A 21,207-nucleotide genomic window follows, 5' to 3' on the forward strand; every position below is an offset into this window, starting at 1 on the left:
CATGCCCTCCGCTGAAATCATTGTCCTGTAGCGCAAAACACCGTTCGGAGTAGCAATTGTGTTTACTATTTACATACAATATACATTTGCGTTAGCCACACTTTCTGCCACACTTATTCTTATGCATATTTCATACAGTGTGATACAATTTGTCGCCCATCGACAAATGTTTGATTGACTTTCTGGTTCTTTTCTCTTCTTCTTACGAAAGCGTCAAGCATGAAACTTTAAGTTCAATTTGGCTTACACAATGCCAATACACACTCATGCATACGACTGAACCTGTTTTTTATCGCGCTGTTCATAGATCAGCACAGATCTACAGGTTTGAGAGACAAAGAAATGCGTTCGCCGCAAAACATTGGTGATTTCTTCGCCTTGCTGCGCGCGCGTTCATCATCCAACATGTATCTTATGTACTACGCACCTATACACACACATATGCCCTTGTCACTCGGAAATTGTTATCACTTATGCCTACATGCTTTACACATGAATATACAACACTGTTTTTTCGATCTTTCTTTGCACTTGCAATCACTTAACGAAGCTAACATTCACACACAATGGAACTACTACTGTCAAATGATCTACAGTTAGTTAATTACAACTCCTCTTTGCCCCTTCCGACATGCTTGCGCCGTGCCGCGCACGCTTTAATGAATAATGTTTGTCATCTTCTTGCGATAGCGTAACGTTTCTTCCTAAATATTCAGCGCCTTATTATTTTCTACATAATTTTACAACAGAAAGCACAGAAATTGGCCACCGATATGCCTTGCGTTTGCGTTTCTAACGAATACGCGACGCAACCCCTGTAAGAAAGTAAGGTGTATGTGTGTGTATGTGTGTGTTTCTGTATCTACGTGGTTTGCGTCGCGTTCCGTTAAACAGGCAATCATGTTTCCGGGTAAAATGATGGATCATTTAACGATTTCTTCTACCTGACAGGATTTCCTACCCACATCGTCAAAAAATTATCTTTGCCCTTCTTTTTCGATTTTGTTTGTAAAAAAATATATGTATGAATATATAACAACACGACACTTCCACCATGAACGCTGTCAAACCCGTCCAAAAGCTATCAAAAGACTCTCATATGAACTCATATTTTCTGTACCGTGCTTTGATCGTGCGCATCTCTGTGTTTCCGCTACAATGCGTTATACTAGCAGCTCTTGTCCGCATCTGCACACTACTTTATTTACCGCCCATTTTGCATTGTTTGACTGTTTTGAGTTGAAATGTAAATTCATTCGTCAATGAGGGTTGTTTTTCTTTTTGTTTATCTAAAAGAAAAGATAACAATAAAGTAGTAAGTAGACCTTAACACACCACTGCGTTGCGTTGTGCGCGATCAACTCGAACGTAGCGTGTAATGCTTTTCAATCAAATTTCGTTCGTGAATAATACTTGACAATCCTACATCACCAATCCTCTCTCCGTTGTCGAATTTCGAGCATATTTACATTTTGCATTGGTGTGAACCATTTAAATGTTCAGTGTTTTTTCCTTCTTCTTCTTCTATAAATAACATTGATCTTTTGCGATGCAGTGGTTTTGCTTTTCCCAATAGTAGTTTAGTATTAGAGGCTAGATTTTTAACGATATTTTCTTCTCTTGATTAAAAAGTTCCATTCATTGTTTTACCAAATATTACTGATCGAACGTAAAAAAAGAAAGCTATCAATGCAATCGTCCCAAAAAAGGTTAAACAACTTCGATCTATTGATCGATCGATTAACTAACAGAAATGGACTGGAACGTGGCCAACGGTTTTTCTCAACCCTACTACGTCGGGTACGTAATAACGCTACATAAAATTCTAAGAGTTTGAAAAACTGAAGCATGATAAATGTGCCTTAAATATCACGCGACGCGCCATTCCCCAACGCAATCATATAATTATCATAGGTTTGTTAGCTGTGGCCAATATTGCCGTTAGTGCAGCAATCTTAATCTGCTCTTGCAGTACGTACTACAATTGCTCACCACGTAAACTATAGATCGTAAGAACGCTTTTTACTACGTCGCAATTACAACATTAGATATTCTACTTCAACTGAAACTGGTCGGCTGCAAATTACTACAATTCGTTCGCGTAAGAGAACTGATGTGTTTTTCGTCTTGTCTATTCCTTAGAAACGGAACGTCTCGTCACCTTGCTCCTGTTAGCTCCTTTGTTCACTGTTTCAATAGCGTTGGTAGCAACAATCCAGGATACGGTAATTTGAGAAAAAGCGGATTGATCGTATGTCATATGTATATCACACACACGCACGCACGCACAAACACACTCACATACATATATATATTTACAAAACTCCATCTGCAAAAGGAACACGCGCTGCTACCAATCCCAGATGATTTATCTGACGGGACGGTGAGATGTTTTGCTTCACTTGGTGGGCGGTCCCGTCTGGAATGGGCTGAGCACAGTGACGGCCGCCGCCTGGGGTGTCGCTAGTACGGCTGAAACAATGAGAAAATCATCCACTTTAATACCCTGATAAACCGTGTGTAAACATTTAATTTGCTTACCGCCATATGGTGCTTGAAACATTGGATAACCAAGTCCAACATGGGTGTGATGGTGTGTGTGCACATGGCGTTGAGGGGGCGGACTTCGAGCCCCAGCATTGCCTCCACCGCTGGAACTGCTGCCACCGGTGGAAGATTGTTGTTGGGAACTGGCAGAGCTATTGCCGCCGGTATGATCTTTACCCTGACCGTCGCCAGGATTACCGCCGTTACCGCTGGCACTACCATTATTTGCTCCAACGGGACCACCACTGGCACCGCTGTTACCACTATTTACATTACCACTGCTCCCACTATTGCTATTCACTGTTGTCCCTGTAACGAGAATGGAAGATTTTGGTGTTTTTTTACAACTGTGGTACAACTGTTTTATGATTCTTTGAAGTTAAACGAACAAACGAGAGTTTGTTTTGCAATTAAGGTACAATTTCAACAGTACCGATTTCAAGAATTATCCATAAAATAGCATTCATTCGATCTAACGATTCGTCAGCGAAATCCGAAAGCCTGCCTTATTTGTAAAAACAGATGGAACGAAAGAGAGGCTGCTAAATATCATCATGCTCGCCTTGTACAGGACTTACACTACGGACTGACATTTTCACCACGCAAGCAACCGGACGATCTAAATCCTTGCTACAGGAGGGCACAGTCCAACACACTCCCCAACATTGAACAGATTTTATGTTCGCGACGTTTTACTTAATGTAATTGAAAGTATTGATAAAGGTGGTATAAGTTATGTTTGCTTAAGTTTATTCTCTTTGCTTAACAATCTATTTCATTTTTTTCCAAATGCAATCCTTAGCCAGTATATGGTATGCACGAGTCGACTGTCGCTTTTAAGGTGTACCGTGCTCTCGAAATAATAAAAAAGACGAGCAAACTAATCTCAGTATAGCATTAATTTGTTACCTTGCATATGATTCCCAGACGAAGGAGGTTGCGATGATTGCTGCAATGGTGGCGGCCCACCACCACTCCCACCACCACCACCGCCACCACCGCCACCACTAGAATTAGATGATTGTTGTTGAGCGGCAGCAACTGACTGTTGTTGCTGCTGCTGCTGTTGCTGTAAAGACAATCCTGCGCTACTACTGTTTGGTGGAGGAATGCATAGATTAGGATTTTGGCAACCGGGTTGCTGCGAGAGATTGGGACTTGATACGCTTACTTTAACGCTGTTGCTGGTCGGGCTTTTCATTGCGCGCTCGCTAAGCTCGTGTATCTTGTGTGAGTTGTAGTACTGACTGGCATGATGCTGCAGCAGATCAAGCGCTTTCGTACTCTGATTCCGTGACAGATCCTCGGGCGGGTGATTGAAGCGCGGTATTTGCAAGTGATAGGGTGGCGCACTATACGGCGCAGTGGAAACCAACATCTGTCGGTACATTTGATGGTTTGGATCGAACCCGAACGGAGAGGCGCTCATATACAGCGACGGTGAATAGTACTGGGAGGTTGGCGGTGGCGGTGGGCCTTGCGTTTCCATCGTCGGTTTCTGACCCTCCTGTTGCTGTTGCTGTTTGATTTTCATTGCGCTTTCTTTGTCCTCCTGCTTGATGCTTCCACTACCACTGTCGGAACCTTTCCCCATTCCTTTACTGCTTCCTCCACCGGATGAGGACGACGAACCGGTCTGTCCCGAGGAGGATTTGGAACCTTTTCCCGAACCCGGCAACGATTGTCCATGCAATCCTGATTGCTGTTGCGATTGCCCGTGCGATGATGGTGAATGCGGCTCATCCTTTGGATTAAGACCGGGCGGAAGCCCCGGTGGCCCTCCCGGATGACCCGATGGTGGGGGATTGCCACCTACCCGTCGTTGATCAGTATAGCTGAACATTCTATAATATTGATACATTGGGAAAGGTTAAACAAAAATTATGTTTCAGTTTTTGTGTTTGTTTTCCTTCAACTTTTACGTACCTTCGAAGATCCTCCTCTCGAGACGCTGGAATATGGGACGGTGGTGGAGGACCTCCGGGTGGTGGGCCTACACCGAGCCCATGTCGGAACATGCTACCATACGGACCCAGCGATTGCGATGGCAGGGATGGCGGTTGTTGATTTGGACCAGCTTGTTGAGGATCTTTAGGATGAATACCGGGGCCGTGTAGCGATCCGCCGCCACTTCCGCTTAGGCCTGGTTCAGTCTTTATATCTTTCGTAGATTCCGATTTTATGAGTTTTGAGGCCATGAGCTGCAAACGACATGAATGCATTGGAAATAAAAAGGGATCCATATGTTCTCAAACATTACTTCAATTGAGTTAATTATTTGCACTCACCGGTGATGCACCCAGTTTGCTGTACTCGCTAGGACTTTGGCTCTCTTTTAACCGTTCCTCCTTGACCGTAATAACCGGACTATGCTTTGATTCGTCCGATATTACCGACAGCTGACCGTAGCCAGCATCGAGCCCGGGATAATTATACCCGGGGGGTACATAGCTGAAAGGATGAAACCATTAGATCAGAAACCATGTCGGTGGACCAAGGTGATGTGAAGCCTGTACAACATCTCGAATACACTCACCCATAAGGATAGTAATGTGACAGTACTTTGCCACCCGGTGGCGGAGGAGGACCGGCGTTCAATATCGAACCGTCCTTCACATCAGCTGCCCCTGCAAGTGACGGTAATCCGGCAGTCGCGGACGGGTTCAGCATAAGCCCTCCAGGAGTCCGCACACCCTCCGGCACTGTAGGCGGACCGGCTGATGCTAGCGATGGCGGAGGGGGTAATCCAGAGGATGGAGGCTGCGGCTGATGCAATGGATGCTGTGGTGGTCCTGTGTTGTTTGGTTTGTTCATAAGATCCAACGGCGGCTCTTTATTTTTGCTGTACTCGAGCGGCCCTCCGGCAGCAGAGACTGCTGAGGGTGCAATGCTAGTTGCGACACCGTGAGGTAAGGGAACCGGACCGATTGGAGGTGGCGGAGGAGGTTTATTTGAACCAAGGTCTGCAGCCGTAGGGAAGTATGGGCCACCGGCCGGTGGCGGTGGAGGTGGTTGCTGATGGGGCAGTCCTGCGTAGTATGGATAAAGACCATAGCTGGAGAGTGGCCCCAAAGGACCGCTGGTGTTAGGATTACTGTTGCTGGCATTGTTTACTGATTCAGCTGGAGTGTCGTTTGCTTTTCTTGTGTTTTCTGCCATATGAGATCCTTTAGATTTTTCTAGAAAGATTGCAAAAGCAAGAATATAAACAAACCATACAGAATTGTCGGCATCATCGATTATAAGAATAAAAACAGGGGTTTCCCATGTCGCTTTCCAATGTAAACATCATTACGGGGTTTACCCGGGTCATTGACTTGGAAAATCACGTACATGTATTCCCCGATATACGCTATTAATGCGAACCGGGGGCAATAGCGTATCTCGAATATTAGCGTTAGTCGAATTTCGAGGTTTTCAGTCAAATTATAGCTAATTTTCGTATAATTTAGCTTGAATTGGTTGGTTTTAGCCACTAAATTAATTACTTGATCTTATTTTAACTGAAGATTACAATTTTATAGCTTTTAAAATGGTTTTTAAAATTCGACCAAAAGGGAATTTATTTTGCATTTGACATTCGATGTGTCAAATTAGTAGAATTTGCTCAAAGAACTGTTAAATTTATAAAATAGCGTGTAGCGAAGTTGCGTACATCGAGTATGGCGTATATCGTGGAATTAACCGCGTGGAACATGTTTTTCAACAGCAGTTACATATAACATCTGCATCACAAAACATGAGCAGGCATGATTTTCAACACATCACAAAAAAATACTGTCAAACGCAGTTAAGCTTCTGGCGTGTTGAAAATCATGTGGAAGAACCGAAAAATGATACTCATGCAAATATAACATTCGACAGCTGTTTTTCGATGCGTGCGACGTGTTTTTCAACAGCTATCACAATACACTTTCATATCTTCGGCTTGATTTTCAACGCAACACAAAAAAAACCTTCAAACGCAGTTTAGATTCAGGCATGTTGAAAATCATGTGGAAGAAAAATTATTCTAATCCAAATACAACATTTGTACTAGCTACTGGAACACATATCAAGCACGGTGATTACAGGGTATTTCAAGCCACTTCTCAAGATGCACATCATTACAGGGTTTTCTAAGTCACTTCTTAAATTGCACATCATTTCAGGGTTTTCAAAGTTACTTTCAAAAGTGTACAATTATTATTATTCAAAAGTGTGTAATGATTCATCGCCTCAAAGATGTTTTTTTAACAACTGTCAAATGGTGTATTTGCTTCATAATAGAATTTCAGTTTTTATACATGATTTTCAATACATCACAAAGAACTTTCAAACTTACTTCAGCTTGAGACATGTTGAAAATCATGTGCAAGAACTGAAAAATGATTATGATGCAAATACAAACAACATTTGAAAAACGTTTCGCGGGCGGTGTATACGTGCTTTTCCAAGCCAATCTTCAATATGCATTCATCGCTTGTAAGATGTTTTTCATCAACTGTCACGCGTTCTATTTTCATTACAATTAAATTTCAACTGTGACATGATTTTCAACACATCACAAAGAACTGTCAACCACAGTCCAGATTGTCCAGATGTGTTAAAAATCATGCAAAACAACTGAAAAATGTTTGTTATACAAATACAGTGAAATCTCTCTAAGGGACTGTCAACTTAGAGAGATATTCATATGTAGCAAAACTAATGAAGTTGTTGCTATGAAGTTTCCAAGAAACCACCGAAAAACCGGACATCCTTGGACCAATATTTTTGTAAACTGTATCTTAGAGAATGTATCTTAGAGAATTTCGGCTGCTAAATCGCATATGCACCTTACAGAATGTTCACCTTAGAGAGATCTTTATCTTTAAGAGACATAAAATGTATGGAATATGACGGGACTGTCAAAATATTCATCTTAAAGAAACAATTCATCTCGAAGAGACTACATCTTAGAGATTTCACTGTACAACATTTGACGTCTGTTAAAAAACATCTTGCAAGCGATGAATAATTCTGTGCACATTGGAAATTGACTCAGAAAACCCTGTAATGCTGTTCAAATTGGAAAGTGCCTTAGTAAACCCAGAAACTGAGATTCTATTTCGCATACTTGTATTTCTATTGCACTTTGAGCAATTGTTTATGCTGTTCAAGTTGAAAAGTAAAACCTGAACAGCAAACGTTTTGAGTGTAATAGCAATTGTGCTCCATTTAAATGGCCTATACGTATTCACTGCTCTAAACACTGCACCAATCTCACCTCCTGCTCCCATGGGCAAATCCGTAGCATCAGTAACGGGAGTGGAATCATCGCTAATATCACTGTAAGCGGGACTTTGAACGTCCTCTGTGCGATTGCCCGCGGATGCAGCCATTTGGTCAAATTCGGCGTTGGTAGAAGGACCGGGCGATTTGCGACTTTTCTTTTGCTTTGCGAAACCGTGAGGAGTTTTATGTGCTGCAAATAATAAGCAAATATTCGTATTTTATAATTCATATCATAATTTCATTTACAAAAGAAGCATCCTTACCATCCACTGGTGTAGAAGGAGTTGTTGGAGTAGTCGACAGCATTCCCATACCAACAGCCGGCGATCTTGGTATTGCAACTGAGCCTGCCGCGCTGCTAGCATTCATTACTCCAGTTGTTGTTAGGTTTGATTCCTCATCTAAAGCGGAAAGCAATAGACATAGAGAGAGAGACATGCACAAGTTAATTATGGGATTCTAGTCTGCTGTCATACTTATTCTTACCATTGAGTGTAGCCGAACCTCCGTCAGTTGGTGCCTCTGGACCACCACTCGCGCCGTGTCTGTCAGGGTCTTGCTGTTCATTTGTGCCTACAGTGCCCGCCGTTACGCTAGACGTTGACATTTGATCAGCGGATGAGGACTGATGCAGTAGCATACCCGTTGTGTCCTGAGAATTAACACCACCACCACCACCATTGTTTCCATTGTTAATTGTGTTGGAATTGTTGGGGCCAAGGGATTGTTTAGAAGCTAAATTTTGTTGTGACAATTGACTAGACATCGTTGAAATGCAGGAAGCCGACCCAGACACGGATTGTGATGGTGATGGGGTAGATGAGGATGCTGCTATGGCAGAGCTGGAGCCTGAACCACCGGTCGTGGTAGACAGGGCCAGGACGAGTTCACTGTTGTTGCCCGTCGCAGACGAACCGCCGGTAGTTGCAGTGGGGAGAGCTGTGCTGCCACCGACGGCCACGGACAGAGGTGACGGGGCGGTATTGTTGGTTGTCGGTGAAGGTGCTATTCGTTGCGGTGATTCTGGCGCTTGCAATGAATCCTCATCCATGGAAGAGGCACTGCCAGCGTGTGCATGGCTCTGATGGTACTTCAACCCGTTCGCGTGCTTGTACTTTTTGCTACAGTCTTGCTCAGGACACTCTAGCAGTACCGGTGAAATTGCACAGGCTGCGGTGCTACTTTTTGCTTTTTTACACGCCGATCCGCCGGCAGTTCCGCTACCGCCACTGCTCACCTGAACATTTAATCCCGTCACGAGATTAACGATCGACGGGGAGCCACTCGGGTGGCCGCTACCGTCTCCGCTGGATGCATTGTTAAAACCACTTCCTGTGTTGCCGGAGGAATTGCTTCCGATATTTACAGACGCCGAGTTTATCACATTATTGCTCATGGTGTTCTGCGCACCATTGTTACTACCGGCCCCACCGGAACCGCTGCCACCACTGCCCGCGCCTAGCGGGGAAGGAGACTCGTCCTTTGATTTGCGTTTTTCTGCTCGCGGCGGAAGAAATGCTACTGGTGACGTTGAGGGTGTATTGCTGGCACCGCCCAGCGATCCTCCATTGTTGGCTGTTCCAAGAACATTTGCACTGGCAGTGAGCGTTGGAAGTTTGGATGCTCCGGTTGCACTTGCCGCGTTCGTCTCGATTATGCCTCCTCGTCCTCCTCGTCCTTTGGAACCGCCGTTCCTTAACTTACTGTGCATCTGTAGGTACGCAAGTCAAAAATATAGAATAGATTAGAAACTGACAAGCTTGTACACCAGTAATCTTTTTTCTCCATGACATTCAATGATTATAAACCAACGAAGACCGTTTGTTTCTTTGCCACCGTTAAACCCAAAACAAAATTATCTTTAAATATGCCTACCGAGCTTCGAGTCTCCGTGAAATTGCTAAGATCGTTCGTTGGCAGCAAAGCTGAGCTTCGACCTCTTTTGCCTCGTCCTTTCGGTGTCCTGGAGTCCAATTCCTCAGTCGGAGAATCACAAAACCTAAGAAAAATAAAACATTTAATGAATAATTTCATTTATTTTGTTTGTATTGTAATATGCAAAACATACCTCGGAGGCGCCCAATCATGTTTGGTGCAATCGATCAACGTTCCAACGTAAGTTTTACCCCGCCAAGTAACGTTCACCACTAGAACGCCACCCTCCGTTTCGTGCCATACGATACCCTCCAGCGTGACAGATGTGCCCGGTTCGCAGGGACCCAAACAGTCCGGCTCCGTTATCGTGCCGACGGACGTGCCAACACATACGTCTACCATTTCCTTCTTGTCGCCCTTGTGACGCTTTGCGGGGGGCGGGCTTGAACCACTTTTATCGTCGTGCGTTGACAGAGCCGTCGAGAGATTGGGCGATGATGCGGCACTACTCGAGAACATTCCTAGAACGAAAAGAAATGCAAGATTGGTTAGTTGCCAAGTATCATTAACCTGGCGGCTTCCACGATTTTCCATACCCATCATGTTTGCCGTACCCGTTCCGGATCCTTCGCTAGCGGTTCCAGCCATGGAGCCAGCCTGCAGTTGAGCTTTCAGCACGCCGGTAGCACCGGTATGGATGTTGTTCGCATTACACATGTTGCCTGTTCCTGTACCGGCTATACTGCTGCTGCTATTGGTATTATTTCCTCCGGAATTATGTGTTCCTGCGCTTGCTACATTTAGATTCAATAGCTGAAATTTTTATTTAAAGTAAAACAAAGTGTTATAATGGACGGACATCATTAACAGATGAGTAAATGTTATGCAATTAGTTTTACCTTATTGATATCCTTTCCCAGTACCGGTGGACCAGGAGCGTTCGGAGTGCTTGTATTGCTTCCTGCGTTCGTACCCGTACCAACACTGGAATGACAAATTAAAAGCAAGCACAAATTGGTAATTAGTTTGCCAATGCACCAGAACACACAAGTATATGGTGAATTTTGTAGTAAATTTGGATAGTATGTACATTCGTTCAAATGTAAATATGATCCAAAACCTTATTAGATATGTTTCAGCAGTGTAGGATGTGTGCAGTAGTGTTTGAATGTGTTAATACGATTGTCGTTTTCAAAAATCCCGAGTTCCGAAATGTACCTTAAACTTCCCGGAATGATGCCTCCCGCGCCTAATCGATGCGATGCGCCGAGGGATATGTTTCCGCCACCGCCAAGATCGCCACTATTGCTTCCGGACTTGGCATAAATGCACGATGCACTTGAGCAAGGCTGCTGCTGCTGTAGTAACCCGTTGACTTGTACATCATGATTGACGACGCATACGCAGCCACTACTCGTCGCGGATCGACTATTAGTCAACCCGCTCGAACCAATGCTGCCATCCACGGAGCCACCGGCAGCCCCCGATGCTCCTTGATGCTGCTCGTTTTTGTCACGCTGATTGTGGTGTGTGGTTTTATCTTTCCCCTTGTCTCTCCTGTGACTACTGCTACCACGCTTATTTGAACTCTGTGCCGGTTGTTGCTGGTGCTGCTGATGCTGCTGCTGGGACTGTTGCTGCTGAGAGGTAAGCATACTAGAGCTCAGCTGCTGCTGCTGAGCATTGCTGTTGCCGCCCGTGTTGCTGCTACTCCCAATCGTTCCACTGTTGGTGGACTGTGATGAGTGTTTTTTGCCGGAGTTACCCAGAACGATACTTCCACCGCTAATGCTAGTGCTGCTCCCACTGCCGCCTCCACTATTACCGGCCGTGTTGCCACTGTTACTCAGCGCCACATTGCCACTGTTACTGCCGTTGGAAGCGTTGCTGTTGACGAGCGCATTGGCACAGTTTACTCCCGTGCCGCTGCCCGAATGTCCGCTGGCGGTCGCATTCAATCCAGAGCTCAGCACTCCTCCAATGCCGCTTCCAACAACGCCACCCACTCCGCCGATCGTTCCTCCGCCTCCAGCTATACCCGTACTGTCGGAATCAGTCGTTAAATGGCCACCCGCTGAAGCACCGCTGTTGGCGTTCAGTGGAGTGCCTGCCATACTACCAGCACTCGTCAATGATCCGGTGCCTACCAAGGCCGATGTGGTCATGCCAGTAACACCGGTCGTGCTGGTAAGCGCGGCAGACGATCCGATACCACCGGTGCCGACACCCGCACCACCACCACCAGCACTTAACGTGGCCGTTGTTGCTGTGGTGCCGTTTTGATCGGACTTGACAATCTCGTGCTTTGCTTCTGACGTTTTCGTGCCAGGCTTCGTGCGCTTGATCTTCATCTTCAGCCCCTTATCCAGGGTTGCTTGGTGGTCAACGGACAGTTTGGTCGTTGACTTGCTACCCGAGCTGCTGGTGGTCGAAGACATTGTTGTGGTATTGCTGTTGCTACTATTACCACCGCTACTGCCGCTGCTTCCAACCACCCCAGACACACTGCTGGCACTAGCGGATGGTGCGCTCTGTTTACTGCGACCGCTGCTCCCTACGAGCGTATGCGTATCGCCACGGGAACCAGCACTATCAATAGTATCGATACCCGGATGGGATCTTATTCCCTGCCCTGCTGTGGATACTGGCGCACTGCCCACTGTAACGGGGTTGACAGGCAATGCCGTTGTAGTTGAGCTACTGGTAGAAGAATTGCTGGTGGTATGAGTTCTCCCCTGCGACTCTCCGCCTTTCTCTCCTGCGCTCGTACTCGCGCTGGTATTACTTCCACCACCACTACTGCTACTGCTGCCGCTGTTGCTGCCGCTGCCGCTGCTGCTGCTGCTACTACCGCTTAGCTGCTGTTGTTGCTGCTGTTTGTGACGATGATGGTGATGATGATGGTGGTGGTGATGATGGTGATGGTGATGATGATGTCCCTTTGAGCTACTGCTACCACCAGAGCTGGCAGTGTTTCCTGTTCCGCTTCCTCCTGCTGAGCTTTTGTCTCTGGTATCGCTGGAACCACTGACTGCGCCGGATTTGCTCCCCTTTCCCGAACTATTGCCACTGCGTGACTGACCGCTGTGAGTAGTCACTGGCGTAATTGCTGACGTGGACTCACCACCACCACTGGTTGATAGAAATTGCAGCACACCACCAACTGTAGTCGAACTGCTGCTGCTGCTGCTACTACTGCTGGATTGCGGTTGACTCTGCTGTTGTTGTTGTTGTTGTTGTTGTTGTTGTTGTTGTTGTTGTTGTTGTTGTTGTTGTTGTTGTTGTTGTTGTTGTTGCTGCTGCTGCTGCTGCTGCTGCTGCTGCTGCTGCTGCTGCTGCTGCTGCTGCTGCTGCTGTCTCTGTTGCTGCTGATGCTGGTTTGCACCAGTCTTTTCAATGTCCGCGTCTAGATCGATTATCAAATCTCCGATACCGACGTCCCACTCGTTATCGTCGTCAAAGTTGGAGTCTTTTATATCCGCCCCGGACGACGTCGCTGGCGAGGAGGAGGGTGCAACAGTCGACACCACGCCAACAGCACCGGCTGCCGCTGCTATCGGGTTATAGCTTCCCCGGTCGGAATCGGCGGACGCCGGCCGATCTACGGACCCCGAATGGTGCTGAAGACGCTGCGGGTGAATGATCGCCGCCACGTGCGCTGCTATCGGTTGGTTGCCCTTACCGCTGCTAAATTTATCGCCGCTGCCACTGGCAGCGTTGCTGTCACTGCCAATACTGCTCTTACTACCGCTAAGACTAATAATGTTGCTTCTACTACTGCTACTACCGCTAGTGCTGTTGCCTCGAGTGCTGTTGATGTGGCTCTTGGCGCCGCCGCTGCTGCTGCTGCTGCTGCTGCTACCGCTACTTGTTAGATTATTAGCTCTTTCGTTATTGCTATCAGTTCCTTGATTCATTAAGACCACCTTGTTTTGGTGGTGGCTGCTGCTGTTCGCCTCGTTGCGACTCATTGAATCCATGCAGTGAAAGAGTGCGGGGCTTCCGCCACCAGCGGGCCCATCAACAATCTTTGCCACCGGTTTGGTCGGGTCACGTTAGCGGTGGCGTCAAATAGCAGAGATAACGCAGAGCTGCTGGGTGCTTTACGGACAAATTGTTCCTGCGCGTCTACAGGCGATTCGGTCGTTCTTTGGAAGTATTGTTCGCTTAAATCGCCTTTCGTTGTTGAACAGTCTGCGCGGGAAACCGGGACGAACGACGACGATGACGATGATGTCGGAGCAATAGAGCACGGGTAACGAGGACAACTATGATAGCCGACTACTGTTTGGCAAAGATTGCAGTTTTTTAGCAGTTGCACAACAGTTTCGAAGGGCCACGGCCCTTGGGCCAGCAATACCATTTTAATCTAGAAAGTAAGAAAAGAAGAAACAAAATAATACATCTTTCATTAGTTAAATATTTAAACAGCAATTAAATAGTAGCAACGATATTAATTCCATCAGTTAACATAACGTTACCATTACGATGTCTTCTAGCACTTTTACACTATTCCACATGTTCATTTATATAGTTGTATGTTTTAACCCATTTTGCTATCAACCGTATGAATTTTATAACTAAATTCATGAACTTTATTCGTTAGCACGTCACAGTCTGTAGCAAAACTCTCTAATAGTTTCTCGATTCAGGTAAATGGTTTAACGCGCACTTACCAACTATCTATTTGTAACAATTTGTTTTATAAAACGTGCCAGAAAAGAATTAATGTTTAATACCATTCTAAAATAGCTACTGATTGGTATGCGCATCATGAAACGTAAGTGACTAATTCATTCTTCCATCATCTTGTTCCCTCCCTGTCGATCAGCATAATTATGTCGCACTATGTAACATAATGATTAACCGTGAATGCATGCGTAACTCTCATCATCGCGGAAAGTTGAGCACAGCAGGACGGGATGGACGCGTATTAGTAAAGACAAACACACAGCAGCACCATCCGCACACACGCACTCATACGCAAAGCTCGCATTTTCATCCATGCTACACGTCGGTGCGGTGAAAATTCATACATCTTCCATGTTCGCAAACACCCAGCGCAGCAATGTTCTGCCGCTCATTTTGCGTGGAAATATCTCCGATTAACCACAATTGCGGACGGGACCGGGTAGGTTGAATTTCGGCCGAAAAGGCATCTCAAAATAATGATGGTTTGTCGTTCAGTGGCGGAGAACAAAAATAAAAAATATACATCCATCTCTACGCCACAGCGGTCGTCGGGTCAGCCCCTTTACAGGATACGCAGAGGAGGCTTACAGAAAACGTAGCATAAAACAGTGCTTTTCTGTCATACACACAACTACACAGGATGGTCCCAACACTACTTCGTGTCCCCGCGGTATTATCGCGTAGCGGAACCCATCACCCGTGCATGCTATACCGCATCATACCACTACTACTACTACTGCTGTTGCTGCTACTGCTGCTGCTCGAGCTGCTGCTTGCTGCTGCAAAACAACGCACATACACACACGCGCACACAGCTATGCTCGCACCTATCAATCTCGCCTGCTCTTTCCCGTGCTCGCTCTCTTTCTCTCCCGCCCTGCTGCGCGCTACTCTTTCTTCTTCGCTCTTCGTGACAACTTTTTTTTCAACCAACTTCCATTTGTGCGTAGCAAACAAACAACATTAGAATTGCCAGCCCCCCCTTTCATCAAACACCAACACCGCTGTGTGTGTGTGTGTGTGTGTGTGTGTGTGTGTGTGTGTGTGTGTGTGTGTGTGTGTGTGTGTGTGTGTGTGTGCGGGGCTGGATTGGACGAACACTGCCCGAAAAATCACGCACGCTTCCCAATTGCAAAAACACTCAAGCCGAAAGGGCAGCGCTTAAGAACGATCCCATACTTATTAATTACAGCCGAACGCACACACTTTGGGGCCGTACAATTTGCCGTGATTTTCTTGCTGGTCGGGCAGAGTGGTGGTAGGCAATGAGGAGGCTCCCTTTCTACGCAAAGGAGACAACCGCACACACGCGTACACACACGCGATTTTGAGACGCATTTTTTAACCCATCCCGACCCAAACGCACCTTCAGCACCATCAGCAAACGTTTCGGCAATCGTTCCGGTACACTTTGGTGAATGTTTTGCCTACATTACATGCACGTTTTCGCCCTCAAAAGTCATTCATTCTGAAAACCTTCAATCAAACACACACACACACCCCCTCCCGAACCAAAGTGACGCGTTAAACTGTGTTGTAATAAAAATGGATACCCGTGCATTCTATGTTTCTGTTTTCCTTGTACAAACACGAGCGGCCTGCGCTCACTAACACACGCGTACACGCGCGTGAGTTTATACTGCACGCCGGCCGGGGTTGAAACTTGCTGCTGGCCAGCGCGCGCGATACCACACCATGGGTCGGCCGTGTTTTACGTTATCGGTTTGTGTTTTTTGGGGGGTTTGGCAGCCAGTTGGTCGTTGTGAAAAATCAACAATCTTTCCAAGCGCTGCCCGAACGCTTCAAAGGTGGTTTAGCACATGAAATTAATGCACCGTTCTGGGAAGTGTTTCTGCTGTCAACGGTTTTCAATCCTGATTCAGAACACGCTCTCCTTGGATTGAGATTGAATAACATACAATCAAACAAGTCCGGAGAGACGACTCCGGGGATTCGTCTCGCTCAATTGTCTTTCAAACGCACACACACACATACACATATGTACAGGGTGTCTCTGAAGAACCCTTCCTGCTTTTTGTCCTTTCCGTTCTTGTGGAGATCAGAGGAAAGTAAAGTAAATTATTTGACATTGGCGTCTTCTCTCATTATTGTTCTCTAGTGCGTTGTGAAATACGTTCCTCCTTCCCCTCCAATACACACACAACATACACACAAACACAACACACAGAAGGCATGTCATGCAGAATTCATTGTTCAAAGGTGACACACAATTGGGTCTTAATCTCATAATTACTCGAGACGATGATTTTTGTTTTGAATCGTGATCAGAATTCCGAGAACTGTTACGAGAGAAACAATGTAATAATTACACATCGCGCATAGCGCAGTGTAGATGAAACAATATTTAAATAAAAACACATGCAATTTTATGACAATTTCAACATCTCTGCTCACAAGTTTTCTAATCAAAAGAATGTTTTTCATTATTTATAAATTACCATGTTTCCAGATAAAAAAAAACAGTAGATAATAGCAAATCAGCAAAAGAAAATCAACACTACTTTTTTAAGCAATGCCAATGTGAATACAGCATCAAAATAGTCTGGTTTTATGTTTTTTTTTTTAAATATGAGGTTGAACTCTACCCGACAACAGGAAACGTTTGCTTTGCTTACCTCTAAATGATAGATGAGTATTTTATTTACTGATTTTATTTCACATCATATAATCGATTAGCCACAGTTTAATCCAGTTTGATGTTTCGCTCCCCTATTCTAACACTCCCACTTTATGACATAGATCACGTTGTTCTTCGTCGAAATGACCGTGCATTGATACCGATTAATATTATGGTTTGGAAACATTCCCATCTCACACCAAGCCGGACATTGACGCAAGATTGGCTGGAATGAACTCGGTTTTGTCGTTTTTGTTTCACAATCCGCAAACACAACCGGCGGGTCGGGCAGGCGGGCTGCTGCTGCTGCTGCTACACGACGACGGCCTCGCTACACACTGCAGGAAGCTGACAGGATCAACGATGCATACACATAATACGCACACGCACACACTAGCACGTCCTCGAGCAGGCAGATATACGCGCGTACACAGCACTCACACACACACATGCACAAGCACACATCAATTTTACACTTGCATCCCTCCCTTCCACCGCACCCAGAAGCTATTATATGACGGGCTACACTTCTTCTTCTTCTTCTTTTGCTTCTTGCTCTCTGCGTTGACTTTTTTTCTCACGAGAAGAAGGCTCACCGATCCATGCAAAATTTCGCCTTTCGTCTGTGCGACGGTAGCGTTTTCAAAGCACACAATCACACACACACATACACACACTCACGCACAGTTCTAAATTGGCCAAGAACTGCACTTTTCTCTAGAAAATGTTACGCGTAACAAGGCTAGATGGGGGGCGCGTTACGGACACGGGCTTTTTTTTTTGCTCACACACGCTCGCACAGATCCTTTACCGCAGTGTCTCGCTGTGACGGAAAAGTGCACCACAAACGAAGACGATACACATTCGACGGTGTGGAGCACAAAATCGATACACCCAAACACTGCAAACGCGCACGACACCAACAATTTCCGCTGTAGCCGTGCGACTACCGTTCCTGGTGCATTCGATTTGCTTCTTTATTCAGTCATTTTTGCACTCTTTATTTACGGCTTGAAAAATTACCGACGGCCTAAGCTCATGGGCTATACAAATATGGAGGAAGGAATCCTTCTTTGCACTTTGGTCCATCGTGATTGACATGTCCCGCAGGGCAAGGCGAGGATTTTTGACGTTCGAAAATAGCTCCATCTCGCTCATTTTCTCTAGCCGTGTTTTAAAAAAACGTAAACAAACTCGGCGGCGATGTGAACTAGAAATGCACAATTTCGTTGATAATTTGCATTGAAATTGACTACAGTTTAGTGCAAATGTTATTGAAATTAATGAGTAAGGACCGTAGGAATGCTGCGCAACGCAGTTTAAAGCGGCCGCACGCCCGCAGCACCGCAAGAATGTGACCAGGGATATTACATCTGGCGCCATGTAACTTTTGTTACGAAATGCTTAAGTATCAGATTAACAACGGGTGCTTTTCTTCACCTTGCAGATAACCAAAATATTATGCTGTGCGAATAGAGTGCCGCCTCCGTAGGAGATGTTTTGGAAGAGGCAGGTATGTTGTATTGGTTCGGTAGTGTTACATGGTACGCTTATCCGGATGTGGTTATTTGTTATTGTGCAGCCAACCTTCCACCCGTAATGTCAACTGTGTGGCGGAACAAACCCGGCGCTGTGGCACCACCTAAGAGAGATTTTGGTGTGCCAGGAGACTCTCCGTGAAGTGAAGCGTCATTACATACAGATATGTGCATACTTTGGTTACATATTTGCCTCATCTTCTTTTTAAATGAACTGCTTACGGTTGAGGTCATCTGTTTGGATATTCAAGTGTTGCTGCTCCACCAAATTCAACCCTCTTGCACAGTTCAGCTTGCTGGGCGATTCTGCGCACAGTGCTGTACGTCATGTGGCTTTCAAGCACCCTTTTGACAAAGCATGTGTCCGCTGTTCAACTACTGGAAATATCCGTCAAAACATCCGATTCGATCCTTCAATGGTTTATCCTTTTTTCGATACAACATGATCGAGCAAACCGCCAAGTCCAATTCGTTTGAAGAATCCGTAGATAGAAAAAAACATGTAAGGAGAACTCCGGACAGATGCTTTGTCAAAAAGGTGCTTAAGTGCGACGTGATGTACGGCCTACTGGCATCACCCTCGCTGTGCGCGCGCTCCACATGTAATGTCGTGTATACCGTCTAAGATGAACCGTAGGACATGTTGTTTGAACCAGAGATGTGCGAGACGACCCGCACCTCCCGGACTGGAGCCATCTATAAGTGACCCGGAATCATTCGGATCGACCCGAAAGGTACCAGTAGGTTCAGCAGGTGCAAAAAAGCATAACCAATGCAGACCCCCTAGTGCAGAAGAAGATTTCTCAATGATCGTTACTCTTGATCCTCTCTATATCTTTTTTCAAGAGGAAATTCGTGCTCGCAATTTAAATTGAAATAAATAACAAACAGTAAAATTTAACATGGCTCGGAAAATGATATTGCCACCGGAAATGCAAAGAATGGCAGTTTTGCCTGTAGTCTTGGAAGAGCAAAAAGAATTACCGACTGAAGTGGGAAAATCTTCCCGAAACTTGTTACGGAAAAATCCGGAACCTATTACATGTATTTAAACATCACGTATTACTTTCATACATGGAGTGGAGTATGATGATCATGCACGAAACGTGTTCATTTTTTTTAATTTATTTGTGTTCCACCTACACCTATGCTTGTTCGATATAGCTTCGTAACCATCAAACGGCAAGGCACGCGAATGGCTTCCTAATAAATACATTAATAAAAAATAAATACATAAATAGCGTTAAAAGTTCAATACCGGCTTTTCCCGATTCCCTCAGCGTCAAGATCAACAGCAAATGAAGACTGTACATAAAAAGCCACCACCGGATCAGCTGATGCGATAGCGGAACATATATGAGCAAGTGAGACGGCAGAGCGCAGATGCTAATATGGCACACACATGAAATGTAGGACCCCGTGAGATCAATGAGGGGGGAGGTAGTGGAGTGTATTTACTTTTTAGGCCATTTAATTTTGCCCACCCCCGCACAGCTTTTTGGCGGCCATCTTGAACCTTCAAAAATCCTCGCTCGAAACGGTCGCAACGACTTTCAAAAAGCATCTCCAGCGAGGGAAAATCGCACCGATTTGAAGCGTTGGCGAGCTCGCGAAAACCGGTTTTTGGTCTTCGGGTAGCTGCTGCTTCGGTCATGCGGGCGCAGTTGTTATTCCAGCACGTATGGTCCATTTACACTAGAGCGAATGAGGGACGCGCGATCGGAGTAGTGTGGGTCAGACAACCCCCAACATTTGTATTGCAAAACTACGGCACACTTTTTTGAGCACACTATCGCACTCCAGGGACATATAACGTGACAGCCTAAATTTTTTTTTTTGAGCTCCCACTGTTTGGGGCTTGGAAAAGTAATCTGTAGTGCCTTTTTATTTATATGTAAGCGAAGCTATACATGATGTACACTCTTAAAACATGAAATTTGAAATTTAAAATCCAGGCTGCCAAGCCATATGTCGCAGAGGTGCGATAGTGTACCCAAAAAAGTGTGCCGCAGTCTTGCGATACAAATTTGCAGATCCCGGTATTGTGAACGTTTTCAAGTATCGTTCCGCAGTCTTGCGACTGACCCCCGCCGTTTCATCAAATTGTCCCGCAGTCTTGAGTTCTATCGCAAAACCCTGTATCGGTGGAAAATATTATTTATTATTGTTCTTTTTGCCCGATCGTATTTTTGTTGGAAAAATATTACATCGAGAACAAATGAACAATTTTCTGAAATTGACTAACTCCAAAGAAGAGTTTCAAGTAAATATGCAAACATATTCCATGACAAAAAATCACGCTTTTTCATATTATTCCAAATGGTTCATTAAACAAATATATATAAATGTAAATCAGTAAGGCATATGACTTTGAGAAGCGTGAACGAGCAAATAGAGTTGGCAGTGAATTCGCACTTGACTAATGGGTTGTTTTACGGATGTAGGATATGATGAATAGATATGGTACAGGAAAAATCATTCAGAAAACTTTCCAATCCAGTCGGAAATATATTGTAAGGACTAATAGCTCGACGAGAACCATCTTCAAAATGTGAGTGTGTGTTCTGTCCAAGCACGACCATGCTTCAAATTCAAGCTCCAACTCGAGGCATACAATCCAGCTATGTAGGTGCCATTCAATGAATAACCCATCTAAATATT

General features: G+C 45.3%; 1 protein-coding gene and 1 long non-coding RNA gene across 6 annotated transcripts; one reads left to right on the forward strand and one right to left on the reverse strand.

The window, feature by feature from the left end:
* Positions 1–528: 528 nt before the first annotated feature.
* Positions 529–18,082, reverse strand: LOC121594787 (mucin-19-like). Of its 5 annotated transcripts, none has more exons than XM_041918432.1 (15): positions 17,007–18,082; positions 10,897–14,047; positions 10,578–10,662; positions 10,275–10,491; positions 9,872–10,199; positions 9,679–9,802; positions 8,290–9,514; positions 8,067–8,204; positions 7,796–7,993; positions 5,084–5,726; positions 4,836–4,998; positions 4,474–4,748; positions 3,457–4,391; positions 2,542–2,856; positions 529–2,472 (listed from the first exon to the last, which is right to left on the reverse strand). In XM_041918432.1, the coding sequence occupies exons 2-15, from the start codon at positions 13,656–13,658 to the stop codon at positions 2,399–2,401; spliced, it is 7,482 nt and encodes a 2,493-aa protein (XP_041774366.1). In that variant the 5' UTR covers positions 13,659–14,047; positions 17,007–18,082; the 3' UTR covers positions 529–2,398. The 5 variants fall into 5 exon arrangements, with proteins under 5 accessions (XP_041774366.1, XP_041774368.1, XP_041774364.1 ...); XM_041918434.1 differs by lacking the exon at positions 17,007–18,082 and adding an exon at positions 15,737–15,914 and having other exon boundaries at positions 10,293–10,491; XM_041918430.1 differs by lacking the exon at positions 17,007–18,082 and adding an exon at positions 15,737–15,914.
* Positions 18,083–18,217: 135 nt separating this feature from the next.
* On the forward strand, positions 18,218–19,509 carry LOC121594788. Its single transcript, XR_006005035.1, has 3 exons — positions 18,218–18,391; positions 18,456–18,521; positions 18,591–19,509. It is a non-coding gene; the product is annotated as an uncharacterized LOC121594788 (long non-coding RNA).
* The last annotated feature ends 1,698 nt before the right edge of the window (positions 19,510–21,207 follow it).

Source organism: Anopheles merus, chromosome 2L (assembly GCF_017562075.2).
Source record: "Anopheles merus strain MAF chromosome 2L, AmerM5.1, whole genome shotgun sequence".
NCBI classification, from domain to species: domain Eukaryota; kingdom Metazoa; phylum Arthropoda; class Insecta; order Diptera; family Culicidae; genus Anopheles; species Anopheles merus.